Source organism: Aythya ferina (genome assembly GCF_964211825.1).
Source record: "Aythya ferina genome assembly, chromosome: 3".
Lineage (NCBI taxonomy): Eukaryota > Metazoa > Chordata > Aves > Anseriformes > Anatidae > Aythya > Aythya ferina.
In genome coordinates this window covers 17,860,255-17,876,789 of record NC_140298.1, presented here as the reverse complement: position 1 = coordinate 17,876,789, position 16,535 = coordinate 17,860,255, and the positions used below count along the sequence as shown (strand labels likewise).

General features: G+C 35.9%; 1 protein-coding gene across 6 annotated transcripts in view; it reads right to left on the bottom strand.

Moving 5' to 3' along the window:
• CDC42BPA (CDC42 binding protein kinase alpha) overlaps positions 1-16,535 on the bottom strand; it is a 153,725-nt gene that overhangs the window by 21,617 nt on the left and 115,573 nt on the right. For 4 of the 6 annotated variants that reach the window (XM_084514987.1, XM_084514982.1, XM_084514986.1 and 1 more), the window contains 11 exons: positions 14,357-14,395; positions 10,987-11,106; positions 10,240-10,320; positions 9,046-9,151; positions 8,182-8,318; positions 7,407-7,546; positions 6,647-6,728; positions 5,285-5,501; positions 4,405-4,467; positions 2,912-3,505; positions 855-952 (listed from right to left, as the gene is read on the bottom strand). In XM_084514987.1, coding sequence (XP_084371113.1) covers positions 855-952; positions 2,912-3,505; positions 4,405-4,467; positions 5,285-5,501; positions 6,647-6,728; positions 7,407-7,546; positions 8,182-8,318; positions 9,046-9,151; positions 10,240-10,320; positions 10,987-11,106; positions 14,357-14,395 — 1,677 coding nt within the window. The remainder of the gene's footprint in view (positions 1-854; positions 953-2,911; positions 3,506-4,404; positions 4,468-5,284; positions 5,502-6,646; positions 6,729-7,406; positions 7,547-8,181; positions 8,319-9,045; positions 9,152-10,239; positions 10,321-10,986; positions 11,107-14,356; positions 14,396-16,535) is intronic. The other 2 variants (XM_084514983.1, XM_084514985.1) reach the window with 1 other exon arrangement.

Below are 16,535 nucleotides of genomic sequence, written 5' to 3'. Positions count from 1 at the left end.
TTAGCAACATGCCACAATTACACTTTGTGACATAAGGGTGTATACTGATTGCTAAAACCTAACGATATTTGTGATGTAACACGAAGGAAAAAAAAAATCTTTCTCCAAATAGTCTATAAGTTGTTGGAAACAAATCCTTTTCCCCCTTCAGTGTTAAAAGCTTTCTTGACATCAGGGTAGACAACATCCACTGCTCTCCCCCTCCTTTACCCATCCAGTCATTCCATCGTAGAAGGCTATCAGATTGATTAAGCATGATTTCCCCTTGGTGAAGCCATGCTGACTACTCCTGATCACCCTCTTTTCTTTCACATGCTTAGCGATGACATCCAGGATGAGCTGTTCCCTTGCTTGTGTCTTCCATCCAGGATAAGCTGTTTCCCTTTCCTTTCCCCTTCCCTTTCCCAATACAGCTTTAGAGTTGGAATTAGAATACTTCAGTTGGAAGGGACCTACAAAGATCATCAACTCCAGCTGCCTGCCCACTTCAGGGCTAACAAAAAGTTAAAGCATATTATTAAAGGCATTATCCAAATGCCTCTTGAACACAGACAGGCATGGGTCATCAAACACCTTGCTAGGAAGCCTATTCCAGCTGAGCAAATACCTCCTGAATACCAAGGTAGTGTCAGTTTTCAAACACTTCTTCCTTTTGGTAAGTGAACCAAACCTAACAAAATTCTACTTACAATGGTTTTTGTTTGTTTGTTTGTTTTCTTTTAGTTCAATTATGTTTAAACAAGCAGTTTTAATGATGAACTCTAATGTCCTTAAAAAGAAAAAAAGTATGAATGTAGCAAAGCAATACTGAAGTCTAGTCGTAGTCTTTAACTGATATTGAAAGAGCAAGTTACCTTTTTGAGAGGAATAGTCTGAATCCACTCCATGGAATTCACGTCAAAGATATCAATTGCATTTTCACTATACACAGAGAGGTATGGTGCATTGTAACCTGAGATGGAATGATTGGGTATATAGTCATGTGCTTTTACACAGGGTTCACAATATACAATTTCCTATTGTTTAACAGTATTTATAAGAAAAAGTAAAACTATACCACCACCAGCACCACCAACAATAAAAAAAAAAAAAAAACACGATCTAAAAACAACCTTAGTTTGCAAAATAAATTTTAACTTAAAAAATGGCCATTAAATTTATTGCAAAGGCAAGCCACCACCAAAAAAAAATTCTAAAACCTTTGCAAGATTTTTCTTTTAACCTTGCAGAACCAAACTACTTCATAGACTACAAGGAATTACAACTTACTCTGCCAAGCACTGATGTTGTTAAATATTTTTCTCCTCTAAAACCCCAATTTTTAAGAGTTTGTATTTGGTACATGATGTGGTAGGTATTCTTGTTATTTAATATCCGTCCTTTGAATGAATGTACTTAGTGTTTGGACCATGTACTAAATTAACATCATTTAAAATTAAGCACCATGATACAGTCAGGATAGTCCTCATATTTCCTGCTAGTTTTAATTCTCTTTTCTAATTTTCCACATTGTAAAGGGAATTCTGTGCTACTCATCTGGCACATTTTCCAAGCATTAAATTTGTTCCACTGGGACATCTAAAGGAGAACTCAGTACTTCCACGTTGGCAAGAAAGCTGCCATAGTCTGCCAAGACTAACAAGAGCATCAAACTTGTGTTTATCTGTAACACTATTTGCTATAAACTATACCTCTGTTCTGAATTGGAATGCCATCAAGTCACTTCATTTAAGGCAATGAAAAAACTTGCACAAATGTCAATGGCCAGTATAAAATGTGAAAAATAACTGTTTTTTATTCATTTACTTGATCTTTTATTCTGACTCAGTCATTTTGTGAGTTCTAACATCATAATAATCATGCTCCTGCTTGAAAAACAGAAGTAACATACAGGCTGTAAAAACTTATTCTTCTACATTGAGATGGGGCTTCATTCAGACCAGAGGAAACATTACTCTCCTCTGCAATGTGACTAGTGCCATTTACAGTGAAGTAAAAAGGCAGACTATCTTAAAAATCAGCATAGGATTTGTGCTCATATAATCTGAGGACAAATTTGGCTAATCTTTATCTGCATTCAGAAAGATATTAAAAAGAGGAAGACAAGCACTGCAGCCTTCTTTTTCCTCTGTCACAATTATGAAGTCCCAGCTTTGAAAAAACATGCAATAAATGATTAACACAGTTCTTACTAGAAAAGGAAATCTTGAAAATTTTCTGTTTTTTCCCCAATGAGGTTAGGAAATACATTTTCTACACTGTTGAAATACATTTTCTACTACTATGCTGTAGTTTGGAAAATATGGGAAAAAAATAATAAAATAAAATTAAAAATAAAGAGAGAAGATGAATGAGAAAAGAGTTGAGAGAATGACAGAGCAACAAAAGAATACGGAAAAAAAAAAAAAAAAAAAACAAACCAAAAAACAGTAAGCAAGAATAAGTACCATTAAGAGAAAGACAAGTCTAACTACCAGATCTTGTTACCTTTGAGCAATTCAAATCACAATGCTGAGCCAAAATATAATCAAATTTTTAGGCTTTAAACAGCAACAGTCTAGTTTCAGCTGTAGCAAATGCAAAAAGATCCCACTAGGGCCTAAGGCTGTTTTAGAGATCAGGCTGCGTGTTTAGAAATAGGACATCAGGCAACTGACTTAGAAATCCTGGCCCTTGGTTTCTCTTTGTGCTAGCTACAGCAGCACAAGTCTGTTACAGAGCTGTCAAAACTAGTATACATGAAATCAGGATTAAATCCTCTTGACTAGATTTAAAACCACTGACACAGAAGCTGAGTGTTCATTTACCTGTTGAATAATTTTCCTTGAATTTCACATCCTGGTGACATTAATACAAGCAGTGATCACTTCTATGTATAATAACAAATAGACAGACACACAGAGCAACTTACAGCAAGATGATGGAGTCGCAGGCCACATCAATTCTTGTTGTCTAGACCTTCGGCCCTGGCAATCAACATAAACCCCTACGCTGCTAAAACACAGCAGGTATTCTTTATTTGAGATTTCGACTGCACAGATGGCATCAGTTGGCTGCTGTGAGATAAATGATAGTGTGTGGTCATCTGGATGGAGCAGACTGTATGGGCTGCCTTCTCCATGAAGGGGATATTTTAAGAAACCTGACTGGTAGCCTACACAAAGACGGTCACTGAAGACTGACATCCACTGGACATTCCCCTGAACTTGGATCTCCTTGATCTTTTTGTGGCGTGTCTTACTCTGATTTAGTTCATAACAGAGGACCTGCCTTTTCATAGCTACACACAAGCATGTAAAGGCTCCATGGCGTACGTGTCCAGAAACTATTGACTGGCAGCCTTTTGTTTCTGCCAACTTATAAAACTCAGTCTCTCTTCCATCCAGCGCTGCCATGGGGAAAAGCCGCACATGACGGTTTCGTCCTGAGATTACTGCAATGAGCTGTTCACTTGGGATAAGCTCAATCTGATGAACCTTCTTATTGTCACCAACACGGATAATCTCTAAAAAAAAACACGACAAAAATGATAACAGTGAAGCGTGAATTGATTTAAAAGTATGTATTTGTAGTGGATAAACTATGAGGAAAATACAAGAAATCCCCTTTATTGCTCCCTTAATATATATTTAAAAATACTGAATTGTAATTTGTATTTTAATTATACCAGATATGCCAGTGCTGTATAATCCTTTGACTTCTCATCAGAAAAAGGGAGGAATAGATCCTATGTAATAACAACTGCAATATCATTTTAGAATTAATTTAAGAAACAATTTATAGCCACTAAACAACTGAATAAAGGAAAACCCTCAAAGAACTAAACTGTACAATTAAACACGTTGCTTGTTGAATTAGCTGTGGCATCTGCTGTTATGTCTCTACATAACTGAACATAAGGTTTCATTTCCAATACCAAGGAGGAGGTTACACAGAAGTCCAACCCAAGCACCTTACCGAGATTCACAGCAGAAGAAGGGGTAAAAAGTCACAGATTGGAACTGGGGATGTTCCAGCTAGATATGAGATATTTCATTGTGGAATACACATTGCAACAAGCTGCCCAGAGAGGTTGTGAAATCTCTGACCTTAGGTATTTTTCAAGACCTGACTGGACAAAGACCCGACCTGGCCTGAATTCAATTTTGAGTCTGCTTCAAACAAGGAAATAAAACCTTCAGCTGCATTCCAGATGATGGATCTTTGTTACTGGAACTGATACCCAAAACTGAAAGCACAGAGAACAGCTTCTTGATTATCTGCTCTCACATGGGGCTCTCCAACTTGTAATACAGTAAATTGAGAAAAATGAAACTAGAGGATATCTTAAGAGAACAAGGCTTACAAAGTCATTTTCTGGTTATTTAATATAAGGGAAATTATTACCAGTTCCGAATCTCTTACCGTCCTTGGTGACATGCACAACAAATAACCCTTCTTCATTCCCCAGTGCTATTCTTTCATGGTCTATGATGTTAACAAAGGGGAAAAAAAAGGTTAGTTTTCTTTTAAAATGTTTTTTTTTTCCAACAAATGTGTTAATTCTGATTAACAGAGATTTCTTTTAATATCTTGAAATAAACAAATATAAAGCCAAAATAAATGCATTCATCTAAAAAAAAAAAAAAAAAAGAAGAAAAAAATGGTCTTTCAAGTTTCTGAAAAAATAAGTCTTTTTCCATTTCTCCTGTTAGTAGAAATAACACAGGAAATATTATTTTTAAGAAATCATTCAGAGTAGTTAGGTATACCACTTACTTTGCAATAAATAAAAAAACACATTTAAATAATCTGAGCTCAACATACTTTGCGCAGTAGCATTTTAAAAGACTTTATTCTCAGCTCTGTTTTTTTCTCTCTTTTTTAACAGGCAGATTTTTGTAAAATCAGTGATTTACACCTATTCTGTAGTTCTAAATCTGTAGGAATCAGTTAGGAATTATATTTGCAGAATAACACAAGAGTAATGTTTAATGCTTAGCCAAAATGGCTTATAACGATGTGTTCGCATATTTTTAAATATGTGACAAAAGTTCTGGGTCACACTTTGCACTTCTCTCGTATTCCCATACATACTTCCGTACGGGATAAACACACTACATATTATTCTCTTTTCAGTAAACAATGTAATTTAACATATTTTTCTTTAAAAAGAATGCTTTAAAAAGTATGCATAACCATCATACAGGCCATCATGAATCATCTACATTACTCTGCTTTTTCTGGCAACATTAGAATCTAAGAGAAGAAATTTTTCTGAGATTTCTTCTTATTCATTTCGTACCTATGATTGCTGCTGACTGTGTTGTTTTGATGAGGGGTAAGGTGCTATCATAAGCTTCTTTGGGAACATAGACTGAGCGGTCTTTGAGTTTGTTCTTCTTCAAGATCCTATGCAATTCATTGAGCACTCCTACCCATTTGCTTTTTTCATTCTCACCGTCTGCTAGAATCAGGATTGAACACTTATTACTGGATGCAGAGAGCTGGGAAGCTGTGACCTGGAAAATATTTAAATACGTATTTTAAGTCATAAGCAATAAAAGATTTCATCTTGATAATTTATACATGATATCAGATGCATGTAAAGTGCTCTTTTAATCAGCTATCTGATCTAAGAATGCAAAAATTTAGCTTTAGTTAATAGAAAAAAATTATCACAATCAAGAGCTCATGGCAGAAAGACCTATAGATGTGAATAATGCAGCAAAATCTGAAAGCTTTTTTTTGTAACATATTTATATTTATTCTGTAATTTGGAAACATCCACCTAAATCAGCTAGACATCTCACAGCAATTTTATAATGTAAAGAATTTCTTACAAAGTATTCTGTATTTTTTAAAAGTCAATAGTTTCCATCGTTAATTTAACATAATAGGAATGCTATATACAGAAGAATGACCTATCAACATCATGTATTCGGTACAGCTGCTACAGATAAAAGCAAAAGCCCCTTTTGTAGGTTTATCTCCTCTCAGCATGCAGAGTGCTGAACAGTCTGAAAGCAGGAAAAACAAGGAGTGAAATACAATAGCGTAGGTAAAGAAATGATACATGAATTAATTAGATACCAAAGATTTTTCACTGAGGTCAAAGCTTCAATAGAATATCCAGTAAAAATAAGAAGAATATTAGAAAAAGACAGTGATGGCAAAATCCTGATGCCAGGTAACAGATAAATTTTGACAAGTGTATTACACTGTATACTAACTACCTGATGAATGGGAGTTTTCAAAAATCCGTGCCTTTATATGAAGAAATTACATACAAAAAAATGCTTCAGGAATAATGCAGCAAATCAAACTGAAAAGCAGAAGACAACTTTGGGAAATGAAAATGTAGAAAGTCATGAAGAACAGAACTTCTAATGGCTAATAGGAAGTTGAGAAACATAAGTCTTATTGTGAAGGTTAGAAAAAAATAAAACCTATCATCTTTTTTGATGAGAACTTGTGCTATTTTTATGACGAAAAATATATGGATTTATGTACAGAGCTTTATGCACTGCTGCAGTCATGAACGACACACTGCTAGAACTTGTGACAGAAGTTAAATACTAACCAAGTAGTCCGTGAATGCATGCTGTACATCACACTGTAAAACCCAGTGCTTCTGGGTTACTAGGCTCAAGACAGACATACTTACTCGAAAGATACAGGGGATATCTTTTCGATTTGCATGGATGACATCTGAAGCCAGGACAGAACTCACTGAGAATTCTTCATCCCTTATGGAGACCATAAACATTATTGGAAAAGAGTTAAGGAAAGCAAAATCTGTACGTTTGTTTTTTTACTTATATTTCCACAGTATCAATTTCTTTGTTTTGTTATGTACACAACAGGACAGTACTGAGATCTAATTTTTAAAATTATCCTGACTTTTCTCTCTATCTGCAAATGAAACTCATAACACAACGTTATGTAATTACTCCTGGTAAATGCTGATGGAAATATACCTATTCAGAGTATTTATTTTTGCATCTGTTTAAATTAAAAAACTTAAAACAAAAATCAAACTAGAAAGAACAGACTGGGGCAAGAAGACCCTTTCAACTCTTTCATAAAAATCCAAACTGTCTAGAAGTTGTAATCTTAATTGGGTACGTTAGATGTCCTCAACCTTCATCAAAGTCAGTATTTCAATAATACTGAAGACAGTGAGAACAAAATATTCAGCCCTCCTGAATACAAAATTCTATTAATTTTATCCAATGACAAAGGTCAATCTGTCTTCAAAACTCTATCCAACCCCAAAAAGAATGTATTTTTATTCTTTACTAATTCCACAACTTACACACAGATGACAGACGCATTTTGGCACAGGAAGTAGTAATAAAATTTTAATTGCATTGTCACCCCCCTTACTTTTACTAAAAGCTCCCACTGAACAACAGAAAGCTTACCTCATGTCTATGACTTGACTCACTATCACACTGGGCTGGGATGCTTTTCCTTCTGCTATATCATACAGGAAGAGTTTAAAATCACAGATCACTGCCAGCGCTCTCTGCCAACCTTTCTTTACTCCAGCTGGTTTTGGTACCTTTAGCAAAATAAATTCTGATCAATTCTTTAAATCTCTGTGCAGTCAAAAATCAAACAGGCAGTACAAAAATCAATTCTCTCATCTAGGCTGACAAACTTTTGTTCAGTGATAACATTAAGCAAGATAAGAAATAGCATAGATACAGTAAGAGCATCAAACACAATCAGATACCACAACATGTTGTTTAAAAAAAAAAATAAATTAGCACCACAGATTGTTTCTCCATAGTAAACAAGCTTATTCAAAGATATGTTGACGAAAGATATAAACATCTATCTCTAGATGGTCAAGAGAAATCTGCCTAGTAATTTTTTAATTGATTCTTTACAAGCAATTACCAGCAAACAATACTAATCAACAGGAAGACTCAAAAACTCACTGGCCTGGGAAGATGATCTGATCTCTAGAGATGGACTATTCAAGACCAACTCAAAGCACTATGGCCAACAGATAAAGAAAGAAATACTGTTGAAAATGCCAAGAGTTGCTCTGTGAAAATTGATGTCTTAGTTTCCAAACTGTTACCTTAAGAAATTACTAAATCATCCACCCCTAAAATTAGAGTTTAATTTCACCTCCAGACAGCAACAAATCTGACACAAGTGCCCCAAATGCTGCTATTTGATACTTACTCGGACATGTCCTTCATAAGCTGTTCCTATACCTTTCTGCGGATCTATTCCCAAAGGGCCCTTAGTCTGTTCAGGAGGGATTGGACATACTGCAGGGGCCTTGTCTGCACAGGTCACGTGGCAGGAGAATCCACATACTGGTGAGGAGGAAACGAAACAAAAGTATTTGATGGTTATTTCTTATGCAATGCAAAAGCTATGATAATGATGATGACGCTTTTTCTATTTATTTATTTATTTTTTACTAACAATTGAATTGTTGCACTGAACTTTGCTACACTAAAATAGAAAAGTAATTTATTTTTTTTTTTGCACAACAGCAGTGCAGAATTTGATTGGATCTAAATTCAGAGTTGTTCAGCTTCAGAGTTCTATGGAACTCATTAGAAGTTCAAATTGAAAAATCTATATGATTATTTTTCTAGGTCCATCTGTCTTATAAACAAAAAGCTGCAAACTTCCCTAAATGATGTGTGTTATTCTGTGTATACAAAAACCTAGGATAAATCAGTCCTGGAAAGAAGCAATATTGTTACTAAATGGCAAAACTTTCTTACATACTGCTCCAGGTCGTAAAGCAAGGTTGCTGTCAGCCTACTTGACCACTGACTGCTGCCCCTTATTGCTAATTTACATAAACTCTGCTAAGCTCTTCTGCCACCAACCAGAATAAGTACTTCCCCAGATAACTAGGTAATTTTTTACATGAGATACTCAAAGTGTTTGGCTTCCACTGTTAAAAGACAGCAGAATGAGAATATATTCTGTTATTCAAAACGTATACAGAAGACACCTGCATTATTGTTTACTATGCAATCTGCATCTGTAAGAACTTCAGTTCCCATTTCCTGCTTTTATACTTACCTTCACAAGTGCAGCCCTGTCTTATTAAACCAACCATCAGAGACGTGCATTGATTGCATTTTGTTGGGGTATTAAATGATTTCACTACAAACTGATGTGCTTTAGGCTGTGAAATAAGCAGACAAGTATGTTAGTATCTGTAACACTTCTGAAGAATAGTTATCTTACACAGACACAAGACTGTTTGCTGAAATGAGACCTGAGTTCCTAACACACAGGCTGAAGACATTCCTTATCAGTGCTTGTTATTGATAACTTAAACCATCCCATGCAAACATAACCACAGAAACTGAACCTTGCCTCAGAACATTAGTTTGCTTCCACCATAGACAGGAAAGTTGACAAAATTACCCAATTATACTCATTACAAGTTGAACATATGTATGTACCTATCTTTCAAGAAACATTCAGTGCTTCACTGTAAGGAGTGTTGCATTAGTTCAAAGTAAAACATCAAACTTCTTTTTCAAAACTCTGATTTTTATGACAGAGTTCAGCTTTATGGTGTCAGGCACAGGCTATTTCAGAATACCCAATTTAAAGCAAGAATGCAAATAAAGTTGATTTTAAAATTGGTTGACTGCAACGGATAGACCAGCTGAAGCCTCCAAACACAGCATGGGAAACAAGCAGAAGGAGTTGGAAACCATTGTCGCAGTTAGACAAATATGACATGATTGCTATCACAGAAACATGGTGGGATGAATCACACAACTGCAACACTGTAACTGAGGTCTATAAGCTTAGAAAAATAATCATTATTTACTGTTAAGGCAAAACAGTTGTAAAAATGAAACAACGGGTGCAGTACAATCTGTTTCACACTTAGTATTTTTCATTGATCTATTAAGACGTTGCCAACAGAACTGCCTGCTCAAACATCTCTAGCATTCTTTTACATAAAGTCTTTTGTTATTTTGCAATTTATCAAAATAGTGGAACAGATGTATTAGAAAGACTTACACACTTCATTGATTAATTGCAAAAAAAGCTTTTGTTGTTGTTTTTGTTTGTTTGTTTTTTAATATATACAGAAGACTCCTGAGCTATTGAGGGGCTGTTAAATTTTAGAAAGCAACCAGCCTGCACACAAAGAGCTCTTCTGGAGAGTTCTGGTAATATTCCTGATGCTGTGGCCCAGGAGCAATACTTTTCCCCTTATTGTACAAAAAATGTGAACACATGATTGAATACCTTTAGTGCAGGAAGTCCCGATCCAATATATGCTGTCTTCATGGTTGGCGTGTGAATTGAACGAGGAGGATGATCCATAACCTGAACGTAGTCCCCAAAAGATCAGTAAGACATCAAATATGCACTATCAAAGACAGCTTGAATAAAGCAAAAATACTACAACCTGCCGCCCACTCCATTCCCAAGCATACAAAACCAAAAAAAAATAACAAAGGAAGGACTCGGGAATACAAATCTTACTTGTCATAAAAATGATGTGCTAGATTCAGCTCTTAAATATTTGACATCTTAAACGGCAAGAATAGTTTTGCATTAGCTCCATTTAACCAACTATTTTCTAACATAAAATAATCAGAAAATTGATTTTTTTAAACAGGGGAAGGGGATGATACATTATTACAGTTGCAGAACCTTGCTAATATTTTGTATGGACAAGACTCCAAAGCAAGACTCCAAAACATGCTCTCAAACTATATTGTAACATCATCTTTGTGCAGATAATTCTTAAATTTTCACAACTAAGGACACATTATGCAGAGACATCCAATAATTGATTTACCATAGTCCCCATCCCTAACTAACTAACCATACATAAAAGGACTCAATATTCCCCAAAGTACAGCTCACCACCAGTGCAGAAGGTTATTTACAGGGTTCTAAATAGTCCCTACAGTATAGCGAGTTTAGTTTCTAAACAAAAAGATTTGTAACAGCAAAGTAAAACTGGTACTCCTAAAAAAAAAATACCTCTATGGGTTCAGTTTCGCTTGCTGTAGAAGGAGACCTCGATCTTGAATGGAGGTGAGACTTGGTATCTTCATCCCGTGATGGTGTATTAGACAATGTAAAATTCTCAACTGAATCAATCTAGGAGAACAATTCCAGAGGGGGAAAAAATTAAAAGAAATCAAAGTCATCGTTAAAATGGATTTCTTGACTCTTACCAAAATAAGATAAGGAAGCAGCAGAATTCCTAAGAGAAAACTGAGAAAGAAAGAATCAGTTTTAAGTAACTCTTTAATCAAGCTACAAAAACACAATTTAAATTATTAAATATGAAGACGCCAAGGCTTCTGCCGAGAGGTGAGCACATGCATAAGAACTGCTAGTTCAGGCGCCTGATAAACACTCAAGGAGACTTGTAATTGAGCATTTTTAAAGGGTGACTATTTTCTAAACATTACTCTTATTTTGTCCACCAGTATTAGAAATTTGTTAGTAGTGAATTCCCATATAAACCACATAAATCAGTGCAAATGTATTTAGCAGAAAAGGCAGAGCAAATACTATATTTCCTTAAATTAGCATTAACAATATTCACAGAGAATTGAAGGGGTTTGTACTCCACCAAAACTACAAAAAGGGAAACATCTTTATTTTCTACATTTTCTTCAGGGGACTATTTTCCTAGTCTTTGATACACAACAAAACTAAGCCAAGAACAAGATTATATTGAACAAGAGGACACTGAGTATGATCAGGTGTCCTGATAACAAGTCATCTTTTGTCTGATCTTCATCAGACAAATGAAAATCGAGACTGAAAATCAAATAAAAATCGAATGAAAATCAGAGAATGCAAGATTCTTCATCGTAAACATGACATCCCCACATCAAAGTTTTGGATTTATTTTTTATTTAAATTAAAGTGAGATAAGGATGCTTTTCTCCACTAATAATAAAATTAAAGGCTGAAGGCCTACAGAAGGCTCCACAGCATGTCTGGCTTTTCTAGAGCAATGTTATCAACACTTCCCCATTGCTAAGGATTTGTGTAACTTGCACACAAAATAAAATATGCAGCAACCTTTACAGAACGCATCTGAATATTCCAGTGTGTTTTTTTTTTTTTCTTAATTTGCCATTGACAGCATACTAGGAATTCAATAACCTTTGCTACTTTTTTGAGAACAAAATATATCGCCATGCCAATCTTATACATGCATATAGAGTTCTCTTCCCCAGAAAATCATGGCAATGAACAGGTGCAGCTGAAGATCTCTTGCTCTGTTTTTTTTCTTATTTTAGATTGTAGTGAGCTAAGTTTGAAGACTTCTTTACCATAGTCATAAAAAAAAATGTCATAGAGAATGCTCATCAGCTTAATCAACTTAGGCAAATTAAGATGCCTGCAACAACAACAAAAAATAATTTGCGTCATGGGATAATGAGATACACCTGTTTTCTGCACATAAGTCATGTACTTTAAGTACTGAGGCAAAAAGTAGCAGTAAACATTTTGTGCTCAGATTTATCAGAAGCAAATTATAACTGGAAGCTTCATCCAGTATTAGAAACACTGATGCCTTTAAGCAGACAAGACATATAGTATTGTTTCAATTAAACTTCTTTTTTTTTAAAGCAAGCCTGAGCATGTGATAACTTAGAATCCAGTCAAAGACTAATTAACCTCAAAAAATCTTGCTGCTTTCTAACAGTGCTATTAAAAAAGCAAGCCCAAGGAGTAACCACAGGACTTTTTTTTTTTCATAGCAAGAAGCGCACATTCCTTCTTTTCTTTCAGTTAAATTCAGAGATCTAATCTATTATTTCATAAACATTTCCACATACTCAGAAGGCTTTCCCTTTCAAAGTAGTATCTGCATACCAAAGAATTTTCATGGTGTCTCTTAAAAAATTTAGTACAAGGATAGTATAAATAATGGAACTTTTCGGGAATGTGCTACAAAGCCTTTGTGGTTAGAAGACAACTGCTGAACTATTTACTAACGTATTTTTACTTTGCTTATAAACATAAAAAGCCCCAAAACATACAGAACCTGATCTACCATTACTGAATTTGAAGGGAATTTAACCACCAACTTAACTGCAGAAACAGGGTGTTAAGCTATATGGCTGCTGTAATCTTCAGGTTCCTTACTGTAATGAGATGAAATAAGTACCAAAGAAGCCTAACTCAGCTACGGCCAGAAGCTTAAGTGGACCATAATATTAGCACCATTAAAACTAGCCTTAAACTAAGCCACTGGATTATGAAAACAACATTTGAGATCAAATTGCAACAGCCTTGTTGGCTTCCACCAGACTGTGTTTATCGGCACACACAATGTCATCTGTGAAGGTGCCAACACCAGGGTAGATGAGACCCTGAGCAACCTGATCTAGTGGGTGGCATCCCTGCCCATGGCAGGGGGGTTGGAACTAGACGGTCTTCCAACGCAAGCCATTCTGTGATTCTATAAAGGTCTGAGCCAAAGCTGGCCCCTGTATAAATACATCTGAATTGGAGCCACAACAGGCAAAAATAGTCACTGTAAGCTTGCCTAAAACACTGAGATGCTGAGATGCGTGCTTTGAACTACATTAGGTCATTATTCGAGCTGTGGGTATCGTTGTTTATTTATTGATTGTTCAATAGAAACGCTTTGTATGCTTTCCTAGTCTTACTATCACATATATATGAAAGAATCAAAAGAAGTAGCTCAAAGTGCAGTGAGTTCAAAGTGGACATGGCATACCTGGCACCAATCCAGGTACAAAGTTTTGGTAAAACCATGTTTTAAAATCCACCTCAATTTCTGAAACACCACAAAGCTTTCCAGCTTGACAGACTATAACACATACAACTATGTCTTCCTTGTATGAATTTTTCCCACCTTCTTCAATGTTTCCGTTTACTCAGTCTCCTACTTCTCATTTATTTATCTTTGTGCTGTGATATTTTCTGTCATTTGCTCTGACATGCCTCCTGAATGCCAAACTTCTACCTTGTACAGGAAATTCTTGTAACCCTACGTGTCCTCTCCAAAGGTCAAGGAAACAAACAGGCCCTCATTTGACATCTGCTCATCTTCCCATCCTGTTATCAACCAGATCAGCTTTCGTAATGAATGTTCATAGTGAAATGAAGAAGTAGCCAAAGCATCTTCTTTAGTTACTGCGATATTCTGCTCATGGAAGTATTACCAAACCAAATACTCCAGAAGCTTTTAGCCCACAGCTGTAAAACAACAAAAAGCACAGCAGCAGCGGCAGCAGCAAGCAGTAGCAGCAGCACAAGACATGCAGAGAGATATATACGTAATCCATACATTAAACAAAGGCATGTACACAACAGGCAAAAATAAAGGGCCACATAGAGTAAGACAGCCTCTTACACATCTGCCTCTGTTAGCTGGAATACAGGAAGGAGAGCGCTTTAACAAAGAAAGGAGGAGAATATGTTACAAAACCAAACAGTGACATATACTTCAGCTCTGAATTCATTGCTGTATATTTCCAGATGTACTGTTTAGACACACACAAACACGTTCATTTTTAAAACAATTTTCAAAACACTATTCTGGGGTAACAAGAAGAAAGAAATGTCAAAAAAAGGAACAGTTATTTTAGAGTTTGTAGCTTTACAACAGACAATAACAGTGAAACTACAGACTATGTTACACTACAAAAGTATGATTTGTAGTTAGTATCCCTGTATTCTCAATAACACAAATAAAGCAATCTTTTGGAGGTTCACTACATCCAGTTTAAAGAATCATTAAGAACCAGAGGAATTCTAAACTTAATTATGAATGTGCAGGAACAGTCAGGGCTCTCAGCACACGCTAATGTGGAGTATTTAAAAACGAGAATTCAGAACATGATTTACTCTGTGGTTATTTACAAACCTGAGGTTTGTTTAGTTTAACCAAGGCCCACAGGGACTGCATGGGGGGCAGACTGCAGGAAGATTTAAGAAAGCTATTTTTAATTCATAATGTGCTACTAACAAGAGAAAAAAAATATTTTCTACCAAGTAGGAAAATAATTGTCAAGGGAAAATGGCTTGTTATTGTTTTAGTGTTACTAAATAATCACAAATTCAACTTTTAATAAAACAAGTTGATTGCTTCTGTGAGCTAGAGAGATACACAAAGATCAATCTTGAAAAGAAATAAAAAACAATATCAAACCAAAACAAAAACCACCACCCAACACTGCTATTATCAGACAATTCCAGGGAACACAGCAGACTTAAGATCTAGATGATACTACTGAGAGACAATCTGCAACACACAGGAGAAATAAGGGAAAAGATTTAGAAATGAGTATAGTGGAGTCATTGGGGATGGCTGCCCTCCACACCACAATCAGAAACCACAGGCAGCAAAACCCAGTTCTACTCCTTTTCACACCTCTGGTGCACACAGGAGATGAAAGGATCATTTCTGGACATTTGGACTTTCACAACTATGAGGATTTTGGCACCAGTTCCACCGATTTGACCAGGTATCTTTTTGAGGATTCGAGGAGGAACAGCGTGAGCCAGCAGTGACTGCTACTCATCTCAATACTGAGCTACTACTTCTCTTGCTCAACACACCTGCAGGCTACAGAGACGGCAAGACAAATGATTTTACTGCTCTCCAGAAGAAATGCAAAGCTATCATTTTCCTTAACTGATACAATTAGAATTAACTACAATCATTCACTGAGCGTGATAAATGATCACATTATTTGGATGGCAGACAGGAGATGTTATCCACCCTAACAAACTTCACATGTATCCAATGGGTCAAACTGGGTGCTGCTTCCACATGTATACATTAAACAGTCTGCAGAGACTTTGCAAAGAGTGCAAGACGTAACTACAACAGCATATTATTTTACACACTCTGTCATTTCATAATGAAGCACAGAGGCTGTAGAAACATAATGGGCCATCAGTAATATTTACTTTGGGTTCTTGATTACAGGACAGGCTTTCCTGAAAACCACGCTATCTTGCAGCACTGCCTGAGTCTAACCTACAGGTTTCTAATTCTTCACTGGTCTGAATTTAAAGAGCCCCCACACTTCTCAGGTTTGATTGAGCACAGGTTAATTCTCTTTGAGGTGCTACAATAAACATTGCCCTACAAAGCAACTACTGTCAAAAAGACATGTTGATAAGAGAGCAGAGGTCACATCCAGAGGGGAGGGTGGGTTTTGTTCTTCTCCCCCCCTCCCCTTTTTTATTTGCTTTTTTTTTGAGGCCCTTACTATCTTTTAAGTCAAATATGTGGATATCGAACCTGCTGCAGTAGTTGAAACATAAATAAACATTCATCTTGGTAACTGAAAGGCTAGGTATTATGAATCTCTTTGTGAATTAATCAAGTAATTGCCCAGCTATAGAAGGGTGCAGAACTGACTTTAAAACACAATTTAATTATACTACCTTCCACCTACTAAAAATGACATCAGACATTTCTCTTTCAATAAAGAAATATAACTCAACAAGTGTTCTACTTGTCTGTAAGGTACTTTTCCTGTCTTTGAACAGCCAACTCTCTTGTTTTGCTAACAGGTTTG